The following is a 19,466-nucleotide window of genomic DNA, read 5'->3' on the forward strand; positions in this document are numbered from 1 at the left end:
CTCGGCCTTCTTGCATATGTGAAAAAAACATGATAAATACATGCACATTTATTAAAGTTCTTAGTCCATAACTAAATTCTATATTCTAATACTACACTACACACAATTCAAGTGTGCTGAGTTTCGTCATTTAAATTGTGTAGTTTGTTTAAGCTTTTTTCAGCTACTGTAACTTCATGCTAGTAAAATCTGACACCAAGCGATGTCTACAGAAAGAGATTTACATTTTTAAGCTGTAAATGTCTCCTTAAAAGATTTTGCATAAATAACTTGTGATCCAGGTCATAATGTTCTGTTCTGGACTGTCTATTTAACATGATCACATGATGACAAATGTCTGTTGGTTGCAAATATGGATTCTCTCCATCTGGTATTAAGATTGTGACCACTGACCTACATAAAACTTGACAACCTGATTGTATTTCTGTACGAAAGCCATTAAAGAAACAATGTAGCATGTAATCTGCTGAGAAGAAAGTCAATTCTAAATCAAAAGTGATACAGTAGACAATCAGTCAAAATGCCTTTGTCATAGAGAAGCTCAGCTTCAGAATTAGTTCGGAAATGCTTTACAGATCCGAGGAAGAAAGCCTTTGTATGGACACTAGCAGGTTCAATCTCAGTATTGAATGGAGGCTGCCGTGATTGTGTGCTGGCATAATTCCACAGAGATGTTGATCATTTACAGTATGTAGCTGTTTGGTGGCTTGAAAAAATGACCATTTGTTGTTTTTAAACATAAATTCCTAGCCGGGTAAAACATAAATAGAATGGTTTTGATTAACGTGATGCAAACTGAATAATGGCCATGAAAATGAATTCGCTCAGAATCAAACGGTAGCATAGAACAATAAAACATCTAATATTTTGATAAGCATGTTAAACAATGCAGCTGTCCACCAAGCTATATTAATAAATGTTAATTATGTTTTTTTAATAAGGAAGACACACTCATTATCCCTTGAGTGATATCCCTCTGAGATAAAACTGTGTGAACAAAACATCTTTCTGTCATTTTTTACCCTGATTGAAATGGGCAGTCATAGAAGCCACCACATTACATTATAGACTCATTTTTACATTTTAACTGAGACAGACAGTGCCTCACTGCTGGACTGTGGTGCCATAAAGAAATTGTTTTTTGCTTTCAGCTGGTATTCATTTCAGATTCTTCCATATACTGTACAATTTTCTGATTAGAAATTACCAGTGGGGAATCAAGCTTAGTTAAACTGGTCAAACAAGAAATTAGTTTACATCAAAAGTTTTTTATTCTATATTGGACTAGAAATAATGCGTTGTAATGTTTTTAATATTTTTCCAATTCTACAAGACTTTGTGTTCTTTGTTTTACAAGACAAGAAACTAACACTGATACAGATGTCAAAAGAACACATTTTTTTTCTTAAAAGTTTCTCTGAGTAAATATCTGTATTTATCATTATAAAGCAAGTAAAATTCCTTTTCTTAGAGTGAATTTATTCATCCTGAACTTGAAATTTACTACTGTCACATGACATGACTCATGAAATAATAATAATAATAAAATATGCATTGACATTTTAGCAAAATACACAAAAATACATTTAAGACTTTAAACAGCTTTTATCAATTTGTATGGCACAAATGGTGTGTTGTTCACTTTACAAGTAAACGTTATGGACAGCATAATGGAAACAGTGAAGTGTTTATCTGTGCTCCTAATATACCACTGTATTTCTTCTTTGAGGGATTAAAAAAAAATATATATATTTTCATTGTGAAGCAACTTTGAAGTTTGCAGACTAATTTTGTTTTGCATTGAACAAGATGCACATAATCTGCATTTTAAGCTGGAGCAGTAGCTGGCTCACTCACGCCTGACAGTCATTTGTGTAAGTTTGTGATAAACGCTTTGTAGGAAGCAGTTCTGTTCATGTTTTCCAGGAAAGCTGCACAATCGAGAATGAAAGCACAGCATTGCAGAATGAAGTCTTATATCACCTTTGAGATCAATAGGAGTATTACAGTTTTACAGCTTGGAAATCTATATAAAGGGAAGTGCAGTATGTAGAAACTGTTTTAAATACATTTTCAAGGAGCAACAGAAGTGATTTCTCATTTCTCGTATTATAATTTATTGTGCAGAATTATTTTAGAACTGCCTCATTTTAAGATATACAACATATTACTTCCCTCAAATTAATCCTTCAAATAGGAGGCAAGCCTTTTAAATGATGGCCATTACAGTACAATTATACTGACCTAAAAACCAGTATGATGTACTGTACAAAATATGCAAGCCCGAAAATATATTTTCAAATATGAAATGGTGTTTGCAAGCTGTCGCCGTGAGAACTTCATTTTTTGGAGCCCGCAAATTTCGTCTTTAATAGCACAGGAATTACACATTTCCTGGAGCTGTTTTTAAATACTGGTGTGTTTTACATGTCATACAGACAGAGAAGAGCTGAAGCGCTTAGGGGACAGTACACCCAGTGGCGCTGTCTATAGGGTGATGAAACAGGAGGTTTCTGCGCAGCCTGTCTGGCAGTCTTCTTTATTAAGCTTTAAGATTGTGCTGTCAGCCATGTCAAACATGGTAGCAAAACAAAGTGAGGGGTGGTATTATTGCAGGGATGTGGTAAAATTATCTACCATTCTCCAGTCAATAGATTTCTTCTTTTTTTTTGCGTTCATCATGTGGCGCTGTATTAGGTAATCAGGATTCATTAGCAGGAACAGCCTGGCGGCTGGGAGAGACAACAGCAACGTCCCTGTCAAATCTGTTTTGTCCTGTCCTTCACACTGCTGGTCCTCCGGCCTCTGACAGTTAAAGGAAATGTACAGTTAAAGGGTTTCAGTGCATTCTGGGTTTTTTATGCTTCAGTATCTGGGAAGATTATATGCCCTTTTGTGCACTAAACTGAAGAAATCAGATTTAATTTGCACCAGATTTTTTGCACTGTATCTTTTTGTTTTTTTTGTTTGTTTTTTTTTTTGGGGGGGGGGGATTTAATGTGAAAACATTTCCAGTATTTTTATTAAAAGCCAGTGTCCGTGTACTGTGGTGTTCTTACCTCCTGCATTACTATGCCAAAGCCTTACCGTAGTTATGTGTGCTTTGTATCCTACTGTGTCATAGAAATGTGTCCACATGAGTGCACTACAATGTACCCTGACTTCACCATCGTACTGTATATCATTGTACACTTTGAAGAGATGCATCTAACTGGAACACGACACGTTTCCTGGGATGTGAATATTGCAGCATCTCTGAGTCCAGGGTCCCTCCTGTGGTGTGTGGGTGCTGCAGTGCTGTACAGCACATGTGGACAGCCATGCTGATGGCAGCTACAGTAAATCTGCTTCTCTTTTCACAATGTAAAACAGGAATTCTGTGTCCACAATTTTCCATATCTGAATGCTATATCTCAGGGTTTTTTTTTCCTTGGAAAGCCAACAGAAACTAAACACCATTAACTTGCTTTTACTGTATATATCGTATTTGGTTTCCTTTTACTGCAGGTTTTTAGTTTTTAGTTTAAGTTCTTTCAATGAACTGCAAGGCAGTTTCTTATAATATAGGGGGTTTTGCACTTGAAGTCCCTCATTTTGACTCTAGCAGCCTTGATGCACTGCCTCAGTTCTCCTATTTGAAGAGATGTCTGTACACACAAGTCTGTAGTTTTTGAGTTTGGATTTCTGCAAGATTATACTGTACAGTATACAGTATATCAACGTGTGTTTTGGAGGGCAATAACATTCTGTCGAAACAAATATCAGACTGCTACTGCAGTGTTAGATACTGTTTGTCCTTGGGCTACCCAGCTCTGAGCTTCAGGGGCTGGTACTGTGACTTCAGGCAGGTGGCACTGCCTGTCCACTTTTTTATTTCATCCCAGAGTTTGGCCACTGACCGTACTGAAATTCCATTAATACCTGGTGATGCAAACTGGAATATGTTTATCTCATTGATCCTTCTTTTTTGGACAGAATGTTGCACAGTATGCTATCTTGCTCTCCTAAAGGTGATTATATTGTATACCTCTAAGGAGCTTTCCTCCAATCTCTCACTTTTGAGTATCAAGTCCCCTCTGTACTTCACTCCCAACAGCTCTACAGTCAAAATCATCAGCTGCAGAAATAATACTTAAATCAATGACATACCTCAGGTCTCTCCTCCTCACAGAGGACATTACAAACTAAACAAAGGGGAAGGAAAAATCTATCTCAAGAACACTGACAGCATCTGTGTGGTGTATGAATCCAATTTATTAACACTGAAGGATGAAATTTACATTCTGATTCACGTGGATAGGGAATAAAAAAACAAGCCTTACAATGGTTCTTTATCTCCTCTTATACTGTACAAGAAGTGATGAACAAGATTGCTTTTTTTGTCTTTCTTGAGAGCTGAAGAAAGTAAAATCCTTGTTATTGTTAATGCCATGTGTATACATTCTAAAGAATATTTATACAGTACATGCTCTGTAGAGCCTGAAGTGTCTCTTAACACCCTTCAGAGCAGATTGTGTGCAGGTTGCTTGGTGTTGGGCACCAATCTGTTCCATTCCATAGTGAAAAATGCTCTCATTCATGCTTGATAGAACTCTAGCTGCCTTACAGCTGGATCTACCTCAGAGCCTGGGAAGACCAGCTAGGAAAAACGCCCAGTTCCTTGATGTCTGTCCTGTTAGCATGAGATTGTGTGTCTTGTTGCACCACCTTGTTGCAACTCAGCTTGAGAGATTGTGGGTAGAGGTCACGCTATGTCAGTGAAAGGCATCAAAGCTTCATCCAAATACCACACTGTCAATGCCTGCCCAAGCTGAAAAAGCCCCAGAAGACAATTCCTCCTCTGCAAACCCTGAGAGCTGGAAAAATGCAGTTAGCATCTAAGTAACATTTTCATAGATTTAGCAAGTCTGTATATTCTGAAGAATAAAAGAAGTTAAACGTTACCAAAAACAACAAATGAAAAACTAAAATATCTTGATTACATAGAGTAAGTTCTCCATTGGTGGGCAATTAAAGTGGTTACCCTTAGTCAGGTAGTCAATTTCAAACAAAGACTCAATCATGAAGCCCAAGGAGCTCTCAAAACAAATACGGATTAAGTTAAAATTCACAAATCAAAATTCAGAGACACTTTACATCCCTGTGAATACCGTGAAGTTGGCCACTGAAGACCAAGCACAGCCCAGATCAGACTGTTCCTCCCAACTGAGCAGCCGCGCAAGGAGGAAGCTTGGCAGGGTGCAAAAGTGAAGCCAGTGGTGATCAAAAACATTTCTTTGTTGTGGTCATCCCTCCTGAACTTTCGTTAAAACCTCCATTGTGACTTTTCCAACACGTCTGACTAGGAGTGAAAAATAGAACATTATCCTCACTCACAGCGCCCAGGTAATGGTGGCCTGAAGAAGCTCTAGCACTCAGAAGCAAAGAGAGTTACATTAAGAAGATGGAAACTGGAGGTTCAGGTGAGCTGACCCTATGGGCTCTGTGATCTTTTCAGCTCCCCAGGCAGGAAGAATCAAAAATATCTTTTGTCATCCTCCAAGTGAGCTTCACAACAGGACATCGATTGGTCAAAATCCATCTCAGCACACTGCAGGATCCTGTAGGTCTGTTAGCAGTCAGCAAAACTGTGGGGACCACGTTAATGGGAACAGACACACGCTGAAGCATGCTAACCCCAGAGTAGTAGCCCTTTTTGGGATGAGACTGCACACAGCTTTCATCTCAGCTCAGTCAGCTATCAATTAGCGCCCAATCAATACAGCCTCCCCTGCAGTCTAAGTAATGAAACAGCCCAGCCATGGGGCTCCTTCAACACCACAGCCACAGGCCTCCTTCAGGCCCTGTCTAGACTGTGGTCTGGTTTACAGTGTGCGCCTGCATGTTGAGGTGCAGAACATTGTCTGTACCCTCCAATCTTCTTACTCATTTAACTTACTTTTAGTTTGTTCTTTTCACAGAATATACACAGAGTGAGAAAGCTCTCATCTTACAGCAGTTCTGTGCTGTATTTGGTTTTACTAAAAGGTTTTAAAAAGATCACACAACAGGCCGACCCTCTGTATACAACTGCTATGATACTGAAATAAAATATGAAAACAATTGCATAGCTGTCAAAGGCTTCAAAGGTTTCAAAGAAAATAATGATGTGATGTCTGGAATAAACCCCATAATACTCTAACCCTGCTGTATAGACAACGTTCTGTTTGCGAGCACAGATGTTAACAACAGCTGTAATTCATTCAATGCATTTGAACAAAGTTTTTTAAAATGCTTTAAACTGAACAGCATGCATCTGCATTTTCTTTCATTTTTTCACCTACTCTAGGGATACCACAAACATATCTCAAATTATTAATGCACTGGCAACTTCAGTATAAAAAATAAAACAAAAAATAACAAACCAGATGATAGATTTTCACAGATACTGTATGTATTAGTTCACTCTCCTGGCAGGCAAACCACCTGCCTCCCTTAAAATATTTCTTAAATGATGGAGAAGGGAGCTAGCTTATCTCCATTGTATTCATGTGGGCAATGACTCAAACCACAGACAGAACTTGTTGAGATTCAGAAATGTCAGGTCAGAGTAACGACAATCGGTGGCCGTTCTGTAGATTTATGAATCTCCCCTCATTGCAATTACTTTGCCTAGTGTGCTTTGCTCCTCATGAGTCACACTCTAAAGATATGAGATGAGGTCTAGCAAGTTTCTTATATTATCGTAAATTGAGTGACACTTTGTGAGGCATCTGTCTGGGGTCTGACACAAAACATGCATGATTTCCTAGTTAGTCGCTGACAAATCTAAAACCAGAATTTGTTGCATGGCTGAAGATACAGAAGACAAAAGAGCATCATGTTTGTATTTTGACTTCATAGATGTAGTTCTTAAAAACGTGCAGTGGAAGTTTTTTTTTTTCCTTTTCTTTTAATTGACTATGCTTTTAGCAAATTTAAACAATCTCCTTCCAGGAGCCAAACCCGTGTCCTTGACAGAGAGTCAGAAGACAACACAGAGCTACAGTAATGACCCTTCTGATCTTACCTGCAAAGTACTGTGAAAGTACCCTTTCCATAAACAAAGAGGAAGAAAAAGAAAGAACCCTTTGAGAGAGTATGTAAGAAAGCAGATGATGGAAAAATGAAAACAAGAAGCATTGTTGAAGAATATTCACTCTTTTAAAACCTTTGCATTTGTTATGTAATAATCAAGATGCCACCACTTACCCCTGTGGTGACTTGGCCTAGGACGGCACCATAAGATAGGATAAGATCACTTTAGTGGCCATACAATTTCTTGCAGTAGGAATATGTCTTTTCACATACCCCAGCTTGCTCTCCATGAGACACACAAGAACAGACAGGGAGAGAGAAGTTTGGGGTCAGAGCACAGGGTCCGCCATTTATACGGCACCCCTGGAGCAGTTGGGATTAAGGGCCTTGCTGAGGGGCCCAATGGAGTAGGATTCCTCTGCCGGCCACGGGATTTGAAACTTCCAGCCACAGGTGCAGATCCATTGTGTTTTATTTCCGTAGCCAGACAAACCGTGGCATTGATGGTGCCATAGCCTGATGTGCCAGCGGGTACAGTCCCCTGACAGAAGAAACAGTATCTGTGTCCTCTATACAGTATATATCACAAGGGACACCTTCTGGTTTATGGCGTGTGTAGGAGCATACAGTAGGTGTGGATGATGGAAATAAATATTAATGAGCTCCTGGCTTTTCACAGTGATGAGGTTGAAACCGTAACAGCTATTTTTCATGCCCAGAAGTCATAGCATAGAAATGCCCAACATTTGTATATTAATATAAAATAGCAAGTCTTGCAGGGGGGAGGGGGACTGTGAAATTGGGTGACAAATACACACCTCCATAAAAAAATTAGTCCATTTTCTCATATATTTATAATGGATAAACAGTGTGGCTTGTGTTTTTTACTCAGTCGAGTCCTGGAAATTTTCTGAAACACATATTCTTCTTCTGTCAGGCCCATGTGAGATTATCGCACGATTTAGCCATTATCACACATGCACCAACAGCCCAGACAGATGCCCATGTTATTCTGCTGGACTAAAGAGAGAGATCAGCGATATGGGTTTTACAGTTTCAAAGGAACATTTCAGAACGGTGCTCTTTCTCTCTCTGAAGTGACATTCTTCTGATCATAAATAAAGTGTCGAGCTGGACTGTCTCCACCCTGTCTCCAGTGAGGCTCTGAATAGAATGTATTGGCCTTTGGCTGGGGCTGACCCTTTGCAATAATGCGTAAGGTGTTGTTTGAAATGTATTCAAAATATACCCCAGAGAGGAAGATTGATTTTTAAAACATAATTTCTTAGAGCCATTATCACCCTCTAATGGACTTGAGGTTGGCAGGTCAGTCAACAGAGTACAACATCCCGCAGTATTTAATCCTCCATAAACCTTCCCCATGGCAGATTAGTGAGTGGCTCAAGGCGTAAGTGTGTTATCTGAGGGAAATGAACACCTGAAGTTGCAGTTGCAAAGCTAGATTGAAATAAAGGCAGTTTCACGCTGTGAATCTTAATTCAGCCATGCCAAGCCCTTGCCAGTCTCCCCAGCTGACAGAGTCTCAGGGTGTCTCAAGAAAAGCACCAATCTCAGACCTATTGCTAATAGAGTTAGAAGGTGCATGTAAACTAAGGCTATGGATGCAGTCACTGTTTTACCGGTTTGGCAGTATTGCGGCGTGGCAGGGTGTGTGATTCACAGGCCAGAGACAATCAATAGCTATCTGTTGCTAATAGCAACAATCACTATGTTGTGCACTGGTCACTAATGCACCTTAACATAAGGCCAGTTATAGAAGGCAAAACTTTCATTCAAATGACTACTAGAAAGTGTTGTTTTAATATGGCCTTTTAAATACCAAGACCTTAAAGTCACTGTATCTAACTATTTAAATCTTAAAAGAAATAAAATCATTGTCTAATAATTACATCTAATTACTGTGTATACTATATACTATAGATGTTTTTCTAAATTTTATACATCACAGTATGTTAAATATTCACTTCAAATTCACGATCCTAAGCCCCTAGTGGTATGTGAGACGTGTCGGATATTAAATTGAGGAAGGGAGACAATAACTTCAGCCCCAACACCATTCCCCCAGACAGACAGAGAAAGGTGTTAACTATCCAGGCACAGGGGTGCAGTGTCACAGAGATCAGCGCATTCAATCAAATATCAAATTCCAATAATATTAACTACAGTATAGTATGTTTTCTTTTTTCTGTTTCAGCTAAATGAGACAAATAGAAAGTCAAATCAGTCAGGATCTAGGAGTTTAATAAGCAAGTGTATGGGTATAAAACATTTTGCATAACAAGACCGTCAAAGACAGAGACCTTAAGTTTAGATTGGATGTCACAGTAGGTGTCAGAGCTGTTGAGTTTTTATAATTTCTCTGAGAGGAGGGTTGAACAGAAGTAGTAAGCACATTCTTATGTGATAACACAAATTGGTCAGCTTGTTAGAATAAGGTAAATTTCTGCTCAATGAAATAAGTTACAATACGGTCAGCCAGACAGTTTTCAAGTTCTTCAAGCAAAATAAGCTGTTTAAGTTTATCAAAATCAGCTACTTTGAAAGCAGTACAAGACTTCTCAAAATGAACCCCTTTTTTTGTGCAAACTCAACAAAGGTTTGATTTATAATGTCAAAACCTTTGACAGTAGCCTCAGGGACTAATTCATAGTATAATCAAAATAAAACACCTGCTGGACAAACCATGATCTCACATGCACAAGTGAAATACAGTAGGGTTTATACCTTCTGTTTTAAAAGATTTGATTTAAAATTTGTATCTATTGTAACTGTTAATATAATGTCTAATATAATTGTGATTGTTATGTTTATTGCCTCCTGAAATTTGTAGAACACAGTGGGTGGCATTCAGGAATGTAATTTCATTAATACATCTGTTCTGTCTTAAATTGTGAGTTTGTAAAACAATTAAATGATTTAACTTTACAGGAGAGTGCTACATGTATATTAAAAAAAATAATAAATGAATACAACATTGTTAAAGTTGTCCATTACAACATCAACATCATCAACAACAACAGTTATAATAATAATAATAGTAATAATAATAATATAGTCTGTGATCTCCTGTTTTAGCCTGAGGAAAAGACATTATCCAATGTTTTACATATGTAAATGTCCAATAATACTGAAGGTATAAAGTCCATTGCGTAAAATATACTATATACAGTATAAATATACAATATTTATACTGTAGGTATGCACTGTAAGTGTCTGTAAATGGCGTGATGATTGTATATGCTTCTGGCAACACATTCATTTTCAAACAGATAACTGCTCATGTCTGTGAGCATATATTATATTAACAGTGCAATCAGCCCATCGGAGGTCTTGTGTAGATTACAAGCTTAGTTTAAAAAGCTTAGCAGGCCTGTTTGATTTTCAGTAGCTGTTGAAAACATGAAAAAAAAACAATAAGAAAGTAGTAGTAGTTTAAAAAATATCAGTTCTTACACATTGGTTGTTTGAAATATCTGAGTGCTCTTAGCAGCAGAACAGTTACTGGCAGCAGAAATGCTACTTTCTACAACACATTGTGCAACGAACCATGGTCCAATTTCATCTGTGTTGTGATAGGGTATGGTCTCTTTCCTTCACAGTGTGTGTACTGTAGTTTTAAAACATACACACAATGCATACAATGAACTTAATTACGATTGGTACAGTATACTGTACATATATACTGTATGTACAGTTAATACAGTATGATACTGCATGGTTTTAAAGCCACTATGGCACAATATACTGTATGTGAAATACATTTTTCATAATCAAAATCTGAAGTACTGTACAATTGTTTCCCAATTACTCATTGCTGAAATGAGAATTGAGACAAAATTATTTTAATGAGGATGTAAATCTGAAAAAAACACATCGTCTTCACAGCAAGCTATAATAAAAAAACTATTTTGTATACTGTATATATCTGGCTGAGTAATTTTATTTTGTAAAATAGCCCTACTTTCTTTTTAATTCTAATTTAATATTTAACATACTGTAGCATACAGTATAAAACTCATAAAAGTCAAAACAGTATACAAATTAAATTCCATAATTGTAAAATGTTTGTCCTTATGAGGGAACAAGTAATAGGTTTATTCCATGCTGAAAAAAAGAAGAAAGAGAACACAACGTTTCGGGCCGTGGAGCCTTCTTCAGGTGTGAGAGAGACAGGACAGTAGGCAAAGGTAATGTCCCTATGAGGCTGAGCATTGACAGGGTTTTCAGGTGACAGCCCAAACACAGTACTTTCACATGCCACATTAAGTATTTGCGCCACCTGGTGGTTTTACAAAGTAGTGCAGTCCTGCAACCGTATATTTAAAATAAGTGCATTGTAATGTGGTACAGTATGTATATCTTAAAAAATAAAGTTAAACAATAAAAACGTGTTGTGTCTTACAGTAACATAGATGTTTTCTTATTGCTGCTTAAGTTACAGAACAGTTAGAATATTTATTTAATTCCTGTGTTAAAAAGTAAATTGAGCTAAGAGGATTTGCACTGTTTTTGGCTCCGCCCTTTTGCTCCTAGCTTGGTTAGGCTCCAGCTACCCCACGACCCTGTATTGGATCAAACAGTTAGAAATGGTTGGTTGGAGGGATAGATGGATGGATTGAGCATTCTGTTGTCTTTTTTCAGTTTCTAAATCCAGTAAAGTAAATACTTTTTTAATGAATATCACATACAGTAAATGCTTTTCTATGAAAATTGGAGGCCCCTGTATAACATCAGCATGATTACAGTGCTTAGCCTAGGGACTGGTGTACACAATAGCCTGGCATATCATGAACCTACTGCAGAAGAAAGGACACAGGTTTATGCCTGTTTCTTCACAGCCATTACACAGCAATGTGAGATCAATAGATTTTCTGAAAAGGAAAACTTGGGCAGGTGACTCCAGGGACTGGAACTTCAGGTTGTACAGTAGCTATACATGTTGAATTTGATATCTATTGTGTGCTTCCAAAAACCAAGGGACACTGAAATTTGCAGTCTCTAGACTGGCTAAGAACATTGGGTAGGAAATACTATTATGATCATGGCTCCTTTACCACATATTTTGTTAATCTTAGAAAAGGTTTGTGGATCTGAGCAATACATCAACACCAGAAAGAAATCAAATAGGCACAGAACAGCACATTGAAGTACTGATGGTGTTCAAAAAAGTCAAAATTCAGAACCTCTTCAGTATCTAAAAAAGTGCTCCTTACCACTGCTTCCTAAAGTTTCTTCCTGTATTGCTTGTAGGGCTCCAGCCCTTGCCTGTACACTGTCTGGTTTTTCACTCATCATTTTCAATACTTCTTCATATTGGAGAAAATACCTTTCTTGGCCTATCTGATTTTAATGTCTCAGTCTTTTAAGATGTGATATATATATTCTATTACAACCTTACTGCAGCAAATGTAATTTTCAAAGGTCACCTTCCACAGAACAAAATATCTTCCATACAATCTTATTTATGTATCTTCTTCATTATGGATAGCAGAGCATTCAGATCACATGAATTTTCTGTTTCTTAAAGGTTTCGTATAATATTTTTTTATTCTAGACAAACTCTCGGGTATCACTGGCATACTTATTTCACACATCAAAATAATGTAATATGTCTGAAACTGTTAATTTCAGAGCTTTAGAGGTTGTACAAATCTGTTATTATGGAGGCAGCAATAATTTACAGTCAGCATGTTAAATTGTATCTCGTTGGTTTACAGGGTATGCAGAGAGCCTTTTATCATGTACTGTACAGCACAACACTGTAATCATCTGGACTACTGTACAGATATCAAACATTGTGCCTTTTGTCAGGAAAAAACCTGCCACAGAAATAAAATATTTTTGTCTTTTTTTTAACAAGAAGGAAGTGTTTTCCCACAGGTCCAGTGGTTTGAAACAAAACAAAAAAAAATGATTTTTCACACAGCAGAGGCCCAGACTCCCAGTTAGCGATGACCTGTCCCAAGCACTTCCAGGTGTCACTGCTCCACTGCACAGTTCTGCTGCCGCCTGTTTCTCATGGTCCACCTTAGTCTGAAGAAAACAAGCCAAGAAACGGCTAGGAGATGGATGTCAACAAATCAACTGTTACCATGGCAAAGCAACTCACAGTTTACGTCAGGAGTCATATAATTGCACTTGGTACATAGATGGGCAGTCAGCTGTTAAAAGAGTGATGAAGTATTCTAGATAAAATATACTTGACTTTTCGGAGGTGTTTACTTTTATTAGTCGACATTAGTCGACGTGTTTTCGACATTCCTCCAGCTCCTTAGAAGCAGCTTCTGCAGAGGCCGGGGCTTGTGTGTGGCTCGGCAAGTGGAAGTCAGGCCTGTCTGGCCGATGGGTGATGCTGGCCTGCGCTGTGAGGGAGCAGAGGGGAGAGCGTGGGAGACTGACCTGGCCTGCTTCCAGGCTCCGCCGCCCATCTCCTCCTGGCTGAGGAGTTATCACAGCCCAGATATATAAGCACTGCTTCAGTATCTCGTTATCATAGCAAACAAAGAAATTAAATATTGATTTTTCTCATGGGCCAAGTTAGTGTTGCTGCGTGGGTTTTTTTTGCCTCTCATTTTTTTTTATCTTTGCTTTAGACTTTTGTTGTTTGCTACTGAGAGCAAAGCATCGTTGGAAAATTAAAGCAGACAAATGGAAAATGTTGTAATTAGATTTCAAGGTACTGTAGGAGAAATGTTGCTTATGTTGTTAATTTGTGCAAGGATATTTATGTTGAAAGAAAAAGGAAAGTGGTTTTGAAACTAATTGACAAATGGTTGAGGGAACTGCATTTTTCTTTAAAAATAATGTTAAAGCAGTAAAATTTCAAGCATATTCAGAGAGTTGGTTGCAAATGTTTGAAAGCTAAGAGCAGCCTGCAGTTCTGTGAAAGACGGGACAGTTTCAACATTATCAGTAGGTGTGCTACTGCTCTAGCATAAATTCAAGCTGCAGGGCTGAGGCGTGGAAGAGCTGATTGATGGTCATGAGGATTCACATGCTTTATTACATAAGAGTGAGGGGCACAGTGTTGCAGTGGTTTCCTGCTAACAAGTGCTGGGTCCCTGGGTTCAAATCCTGACCTTGGATGTTGTCTGCATGGAATTCCTCCAGGTGCTCCGGTTTCCTCCCACAGTGCCTTGTTGGTGCATTAATTGGCTTCTTAGAAAATTTGCCATGGTGTGAGTATCTGTGTCTTTCTGTCTTTAAATGGACTGGTGTCCATCCACTGTGTACCCTGCCTCGCACCTGTTGTTTGGCAGGATAGGCTCTGCCTCCGCCACGACCCGCAGTTAGAAAATGGATGAATGGATGCTACATAAGAATGGTTACAATGAGATGAGGCTGTTCAGCCCTTCCGGCCTGTGTGGTAGTTAGTAACTAATTGATCCAAGGATCTCAATCAGCTGTTTATTGAAGGGGGGCACTCTATCAGCTTTAGCAGCATGTCTGTGTATTTCGATTCATACTCTCAGGAGGCAAAGATGTGCCTCCTGTTCTGGGTTTTTTAAACTCACATCCAGGTGCTTCCTCTTTCCACACAAACCTGTGGGCTGGGTCCACCAGTCGGCCCACTCTGGGGCCCTCGCTGCTCAAGAGAGCTGGACATAAAGGCCGTAGAGAGGACATACTGTAAGACATAAAGGTTGTAGGAACTGAGGGTTGCTAAGTATGCATCATCAGCAGTATGGCGTTTGAGCTGTTCCCCAGCCTTTTTTTTTTGGTCAGTACTTTGTAAATGCTTCTATTCTGGTCTCTGAAATGGACTCCTTTATGATCCCACCTGGGCTTGATTTTGTCACTGATTTTGAACTGTTTTTTTTTAAACTATATTATCTAGATTTCCAGCTACAGAAGTACGTGAAACTTCTTGTTGATTATGAAAAGAAAGATTGCGTCTTTGTGATAAGAAAATGCGATGTCTGAAAACTTGGAAGCATGTTAATTTGCCATGTGGTCTAGGTGCTAATTGCACAGTGGTCTATGCTAGCTCCCTGTGAAGAAACCCTAGCAGGGCGCAGTAAATAAACCAACTTCGTCAGACATATCACGCATTGATGACATCTGCCAGCATGAATATTCTATATTGCACAGCTCAATTATTCAGAAAGGAGAGGCTAGGAAAATACTGCTGTATTATGCACAAGGCTGAACTTTTGAAGTACAGTAACTGCAAAAGAACAACATGCACAGCAACAAAATTTGTTTTTCCAGCTCAACCACTCTCTGTTGACCTGCAAGTGAACTGTGAAAAGAGCGGATCGGTGAGGAAAAATAATGGATTTGAATTCCCTTAGCTGACTTTTGTCTGGCCATTGTCCAGAGAGCCAACCCTTACGATAAACTAACCTGACTGCACACAGCTGGGCAGTGTAACTGAGAGTGATGGAGCCCAAACCGAAGAAAATGATTCAAAATAAGTTTTGTTTCTGAATCAGCTTCAGCTAGAAACTCAAAACATAGTTCTTCTAAACCATATCTGTTATATGTAATAACTCCTGCCTTGTGCCTGTTTCTTGCTGGCAAAGGCTTCCCAAGATCCTACTGTATATTCAGTCAAGTACAGTAGTTTGAAAAATGTTGATAGTGCGTTAACATGCTGAAACAAAGACAGCCTTGAAGGAGTATTATAAAACCACTGGGATTAGAAATTTCTTGCAAGAGCAGAAATAATTTAATGTCAATTCAAACATTCTGTTAAAGATTTAATGTCTGGAGATCATCAATCTGAAGGAATATACCAGTTCCAGCTTTCAAGGACAAATGTGTCCAAGTGCAGTAATATAGTAAAAAGGAAATACAGTATTGTGATTTATGGATTGCACAAGATATTATTATACTGAACTGCATTATGATGGTATTGCACATTGAAACAGTTTAAAAATATATTAATTAATGTTCATGTCAAACCGTTTACCAACAGTTAACACTATTCTTTGTGGAATTCACTTTCACAACAAGCATCACAGTCATCACAGACCAGTCAAAGGGGCATGGGGGAAAAATGGAAGATTCCTCTAATACAGCAAGAGCAATCAGCAGAAGTGTAATGAAGGGTTTTCAGGATACGTTGCTACTGTAGGTAGTAAAGAATTTACAGGACAAGCCGAAAGAGCATGTGTTGAATGTGCATAATGACCTAATTAGTTTGCGTCCCAAAACTGTCACGTCCTAGAATAAAAGGTTCCATCGCATCACAGGAAGACCAGAGGAGAGCAGCCACGTTCATTCTAGAGCTGGTGAAAATGAGTTATGATGGCAGACTGGGAAACTAAGGCTAACAGGGAGATTTAAAAGAACATCTTGAAATTCATAAAATGACAAAATAAAGTTGACTTCTGCTAGTTTTCCAGATTTAAGTTGGTCAAGGGAAATACAAGGCAGAGCATGGTACAGTAGCATGTTTGTGCTACAATATGCAAAACTCTCTGGGTGACAGTCTGGACCTCGCAAACAATCCTGCTGCACGTACTGTAGAGGTTCTTCACGGCTTCTTCACGGCTAGGACTTGCCAAATACGCTTAAGTACAAAGTGGTCTCTGTGGGCAAGCTGCTGAGAAGAGGCATCAAAAGCAACAGGGCTGAGCAGACAAGGGCTAAACGAAACAGTGATCACTCGGGGGTGATCAAACCTGGAGAAGAATGTTCTTTACAGGCGAGTCCGACTTTGAGCTTAGTCAGTAATGAACATCGGTCTTTTTGATGTTGGGCTGGATAGTGGGTCATTAGTCAGTGCACATTAGTGACAGCAAAGCATGGTGAAGAGTTATTACATGAGCAGGGTCATGGGTACTGGGGATCTGCTTGAAATAAGAGGCACTATGACCACCAGCAGCCGCAGGCAGAGTTTTGTCGTCTGTGTCATTCCCTCAGGAATGTGTCTCATGGGGCAGGGATTCAGCTCGCTCAGTGGCAGCCCCAAGGTACAGCCAGTCCTGATGTCAACATCATCGAGGCCATGTGCGATGAATTACTCGGATCCTTGGATACTGAAATCATTTAAAAGGAAATCAAGATTCTCAGCTCTGTATGAAGCAAAGGGCACATATGTCCAATATTCACGTTCTGATCAATGTTTTTATTTCTCTTCCATGAATTGTGCCTACAGCATGTGTATTCATATTTGCTTAATTTGCATTACATTCCCACTTTGTATTCTGGTCCCATTCCCTATTGAATCCTACAGACACTTCACATTTAAGTTTTAGTTCTTCAGAATTATCACTATGAGCTTCCCAGACGTCAGCATTTGTATTAAAGTGAATCAGATTTCATTTTAAATTGCTATGCCCTTTAGAAAGCTGTAGTAGAAAGGCAGATGAATAGCAGTTATATACTGTATGTAATGCATAGTCAGAACAGGTTAGATAAGCAATAAACACAGCAATGTGATTCCATTGGTATTTCATATATTCAGAGAGAACTGAAATGGCACTTAAACATGTGTTCAGTTGAACTAGATGCATGATAAATAAACATTCAGTTTAATTATGCTACTGACCATGCAGACAGCTCCCCTTAAAACAGGAAGATGAGGTTTTAATTCAAGTGTAGGTATACATCAGACTGTCCTGACTCTGTAATGCATAGACACCTAAGAGACAACAATGTCGCGTTTTGCTTCTTCAAATCTCCTCCTGCTTCCCAGCTCTTGAGACTTGGGTTAAATTCCAGGCTTGGGGAGGGGGAGTCTGCATGTTCTTCTCAGTGGCAGGGAGTGGCTTTGTTTGTAAGTTGTCCATCATCAAAATGCCACGCCCTGCCATGCCCCCTGCAGCTGCTGAGTCAGACTCCAGATCTCTGCAGCCCTCACTAACTGCAAACACGTGGATGGTTTAACAACAACCCCGTGAGAACTAACCTTGATGAGTCTGATTTTGTAACAGTGAGTCTACTGGGCACGTGAAGAGTTGTAGGAATATAGGACACAAATTACTTGTGGTTCCTGGAGAACAAACCATGTTTTTTCTTGGTGTGCCAAGGTTTTGAAGATTAGTGCAGAGAAGGTGAGGTATATCAGCTTTACTTACGGTACATCAGAGCACTGGAATCTTCATCAGGGGTGGCTTGTTTATATTGTAGGCTCCAGTTCTAAGACTGCAGGCTACGTGCAGAACACAACAGACAAGTGCTTGGAATATTCGAATAAACAATCTGTTGAAATTTAACAAATGACTAATTCAATTAAGGATATTGATAATAAACCATGGCCGGCAGGCAGAATCCAGGATTAAAAAGCTTTCAAAGCCACCAGGGCTTCAGACAAGAAAAACAAAAACAAAAAATTAAAATACATTAAGTGTGTCACAGTGTCCTGTGGGTATTGTTTCTGTTAGGACAAAGCATCGCAGAGAATTCTTAATACTTTGATCTTTTTTCTAATGAAAAGGACACCAGGGGAGTCTGCGTGCTGTGCTGCACGATTTCTAACACATTATTGCTAGAAAACATTTAAACCCTGGGATGGACACTGAAGTCCATTGGGTAAATAAAATCATCTCAAGATACATTCACCAAAGAATCAAAACTTTTAAATATGTAAATTTTAAATTAAAACTCCATTAGAATTGTTCTTTTATGTCATTTACATTCCTATAATTTAAATTCCAGCTCATAACTTCTTTCTTGTTTTTATTTAGGTGATCCTCAAGTAGTCAGTTAGCGTATACATATCTTAGATACATCCTGTCTGATTACAGCTGGCTAAGCAGAATAACTGAGACTCCTAAGTAATTAGTAAGTAATTTGATACCGTGTACATTAAATTAAAAAAAAAATCAGAGATTCAGGTTCTTGTGCTATAGCACTGATGAAGCTTAGAAGTTAATCTGTGCAGTATTGTTTTATCTCATACTGATTAAAAAAATAAGTGAATGTGCTTAAATTTACATAACTAGCGTGGAATTATACCGCCAGGTGTTGACTTGCATTACAAAAAAACTTTCAACATGTAAAACCATTTAGCGCCAATGATTGGCCTCAAATTCCACTATTTCCACTATTTTCAAACTGTTTGAAAAACAAGACTCGTCTGAACTACCCAGTGTGACCCTTACATTTACCCTGAAAGATGAATCCTAAATGATACAGATTAAAGTTTGCGTAATTGCGTAACATTTTCGTTTCTATTTCAGTGGCCAACCTTCAACTGCACAAGGCATGGAGAGTGCTCTGGCTCATACGTCAGCTCTGCGCAGACCCAGGGTGATGTGGACTACTTTGCCAACCATCTTGGGATCCCAGCAGTAGAATTTGCGTATCAAGAAACCAAAGCAGGAGAGGTAATGAGTTGACTAAACGGTTAGGCAGGATAAAAAAAAACGTTTTCGTTTAAGATTTTTGCCTTTTCATTATTTTATTCCTTCTTTGAGTAAATTTAAGATCATTTTCAT

At 38.7% G+C, this 19,466-nt stretch overlaps 1 protein-coding gene across 6 annotated transcripts in view; it reads left to right on the top strand.

The window, feature by feature from the left end:
- LOC107079092 (inactive N-acetylated-alpha-linked acidic dipeptidase-like protein 2) overlaps positions 1–19,466 on the top strand; it is a 295,727-nt gene that overhangs the window by 213,806 nt on the left and 62,455 nt on the right. For all 6 annotated transcript variants that reach the window (XM_015360872.2, XM_015360862.2, XM_015360861.2 and 3 more), the window contains one exon: positions 19,209–19,355. In XM_015360872.2, the coding sequence (XP_015216358.1) occupies positions 19,209–19,355 (147 nt within the window). The remainder of the gene's footprint in view (positions 1–19,208; positions 19,356–19,466) is intronic.

Source organism: Lepisosteus oculatus, chromosome 13 (assembly GCF_040954835.1).
Source record: "Lepisosteus oculatus isolate fLepOcu1 chromosome 13, fLepOcu1.hap2, whole genome shotgun sequence".
NCBI lineage: Eukaryota > Metazoa > Chordata > Actinopteri > Semionotiformes > Lepisosteidae > Lepisosteus > Lepisosteus oculatus.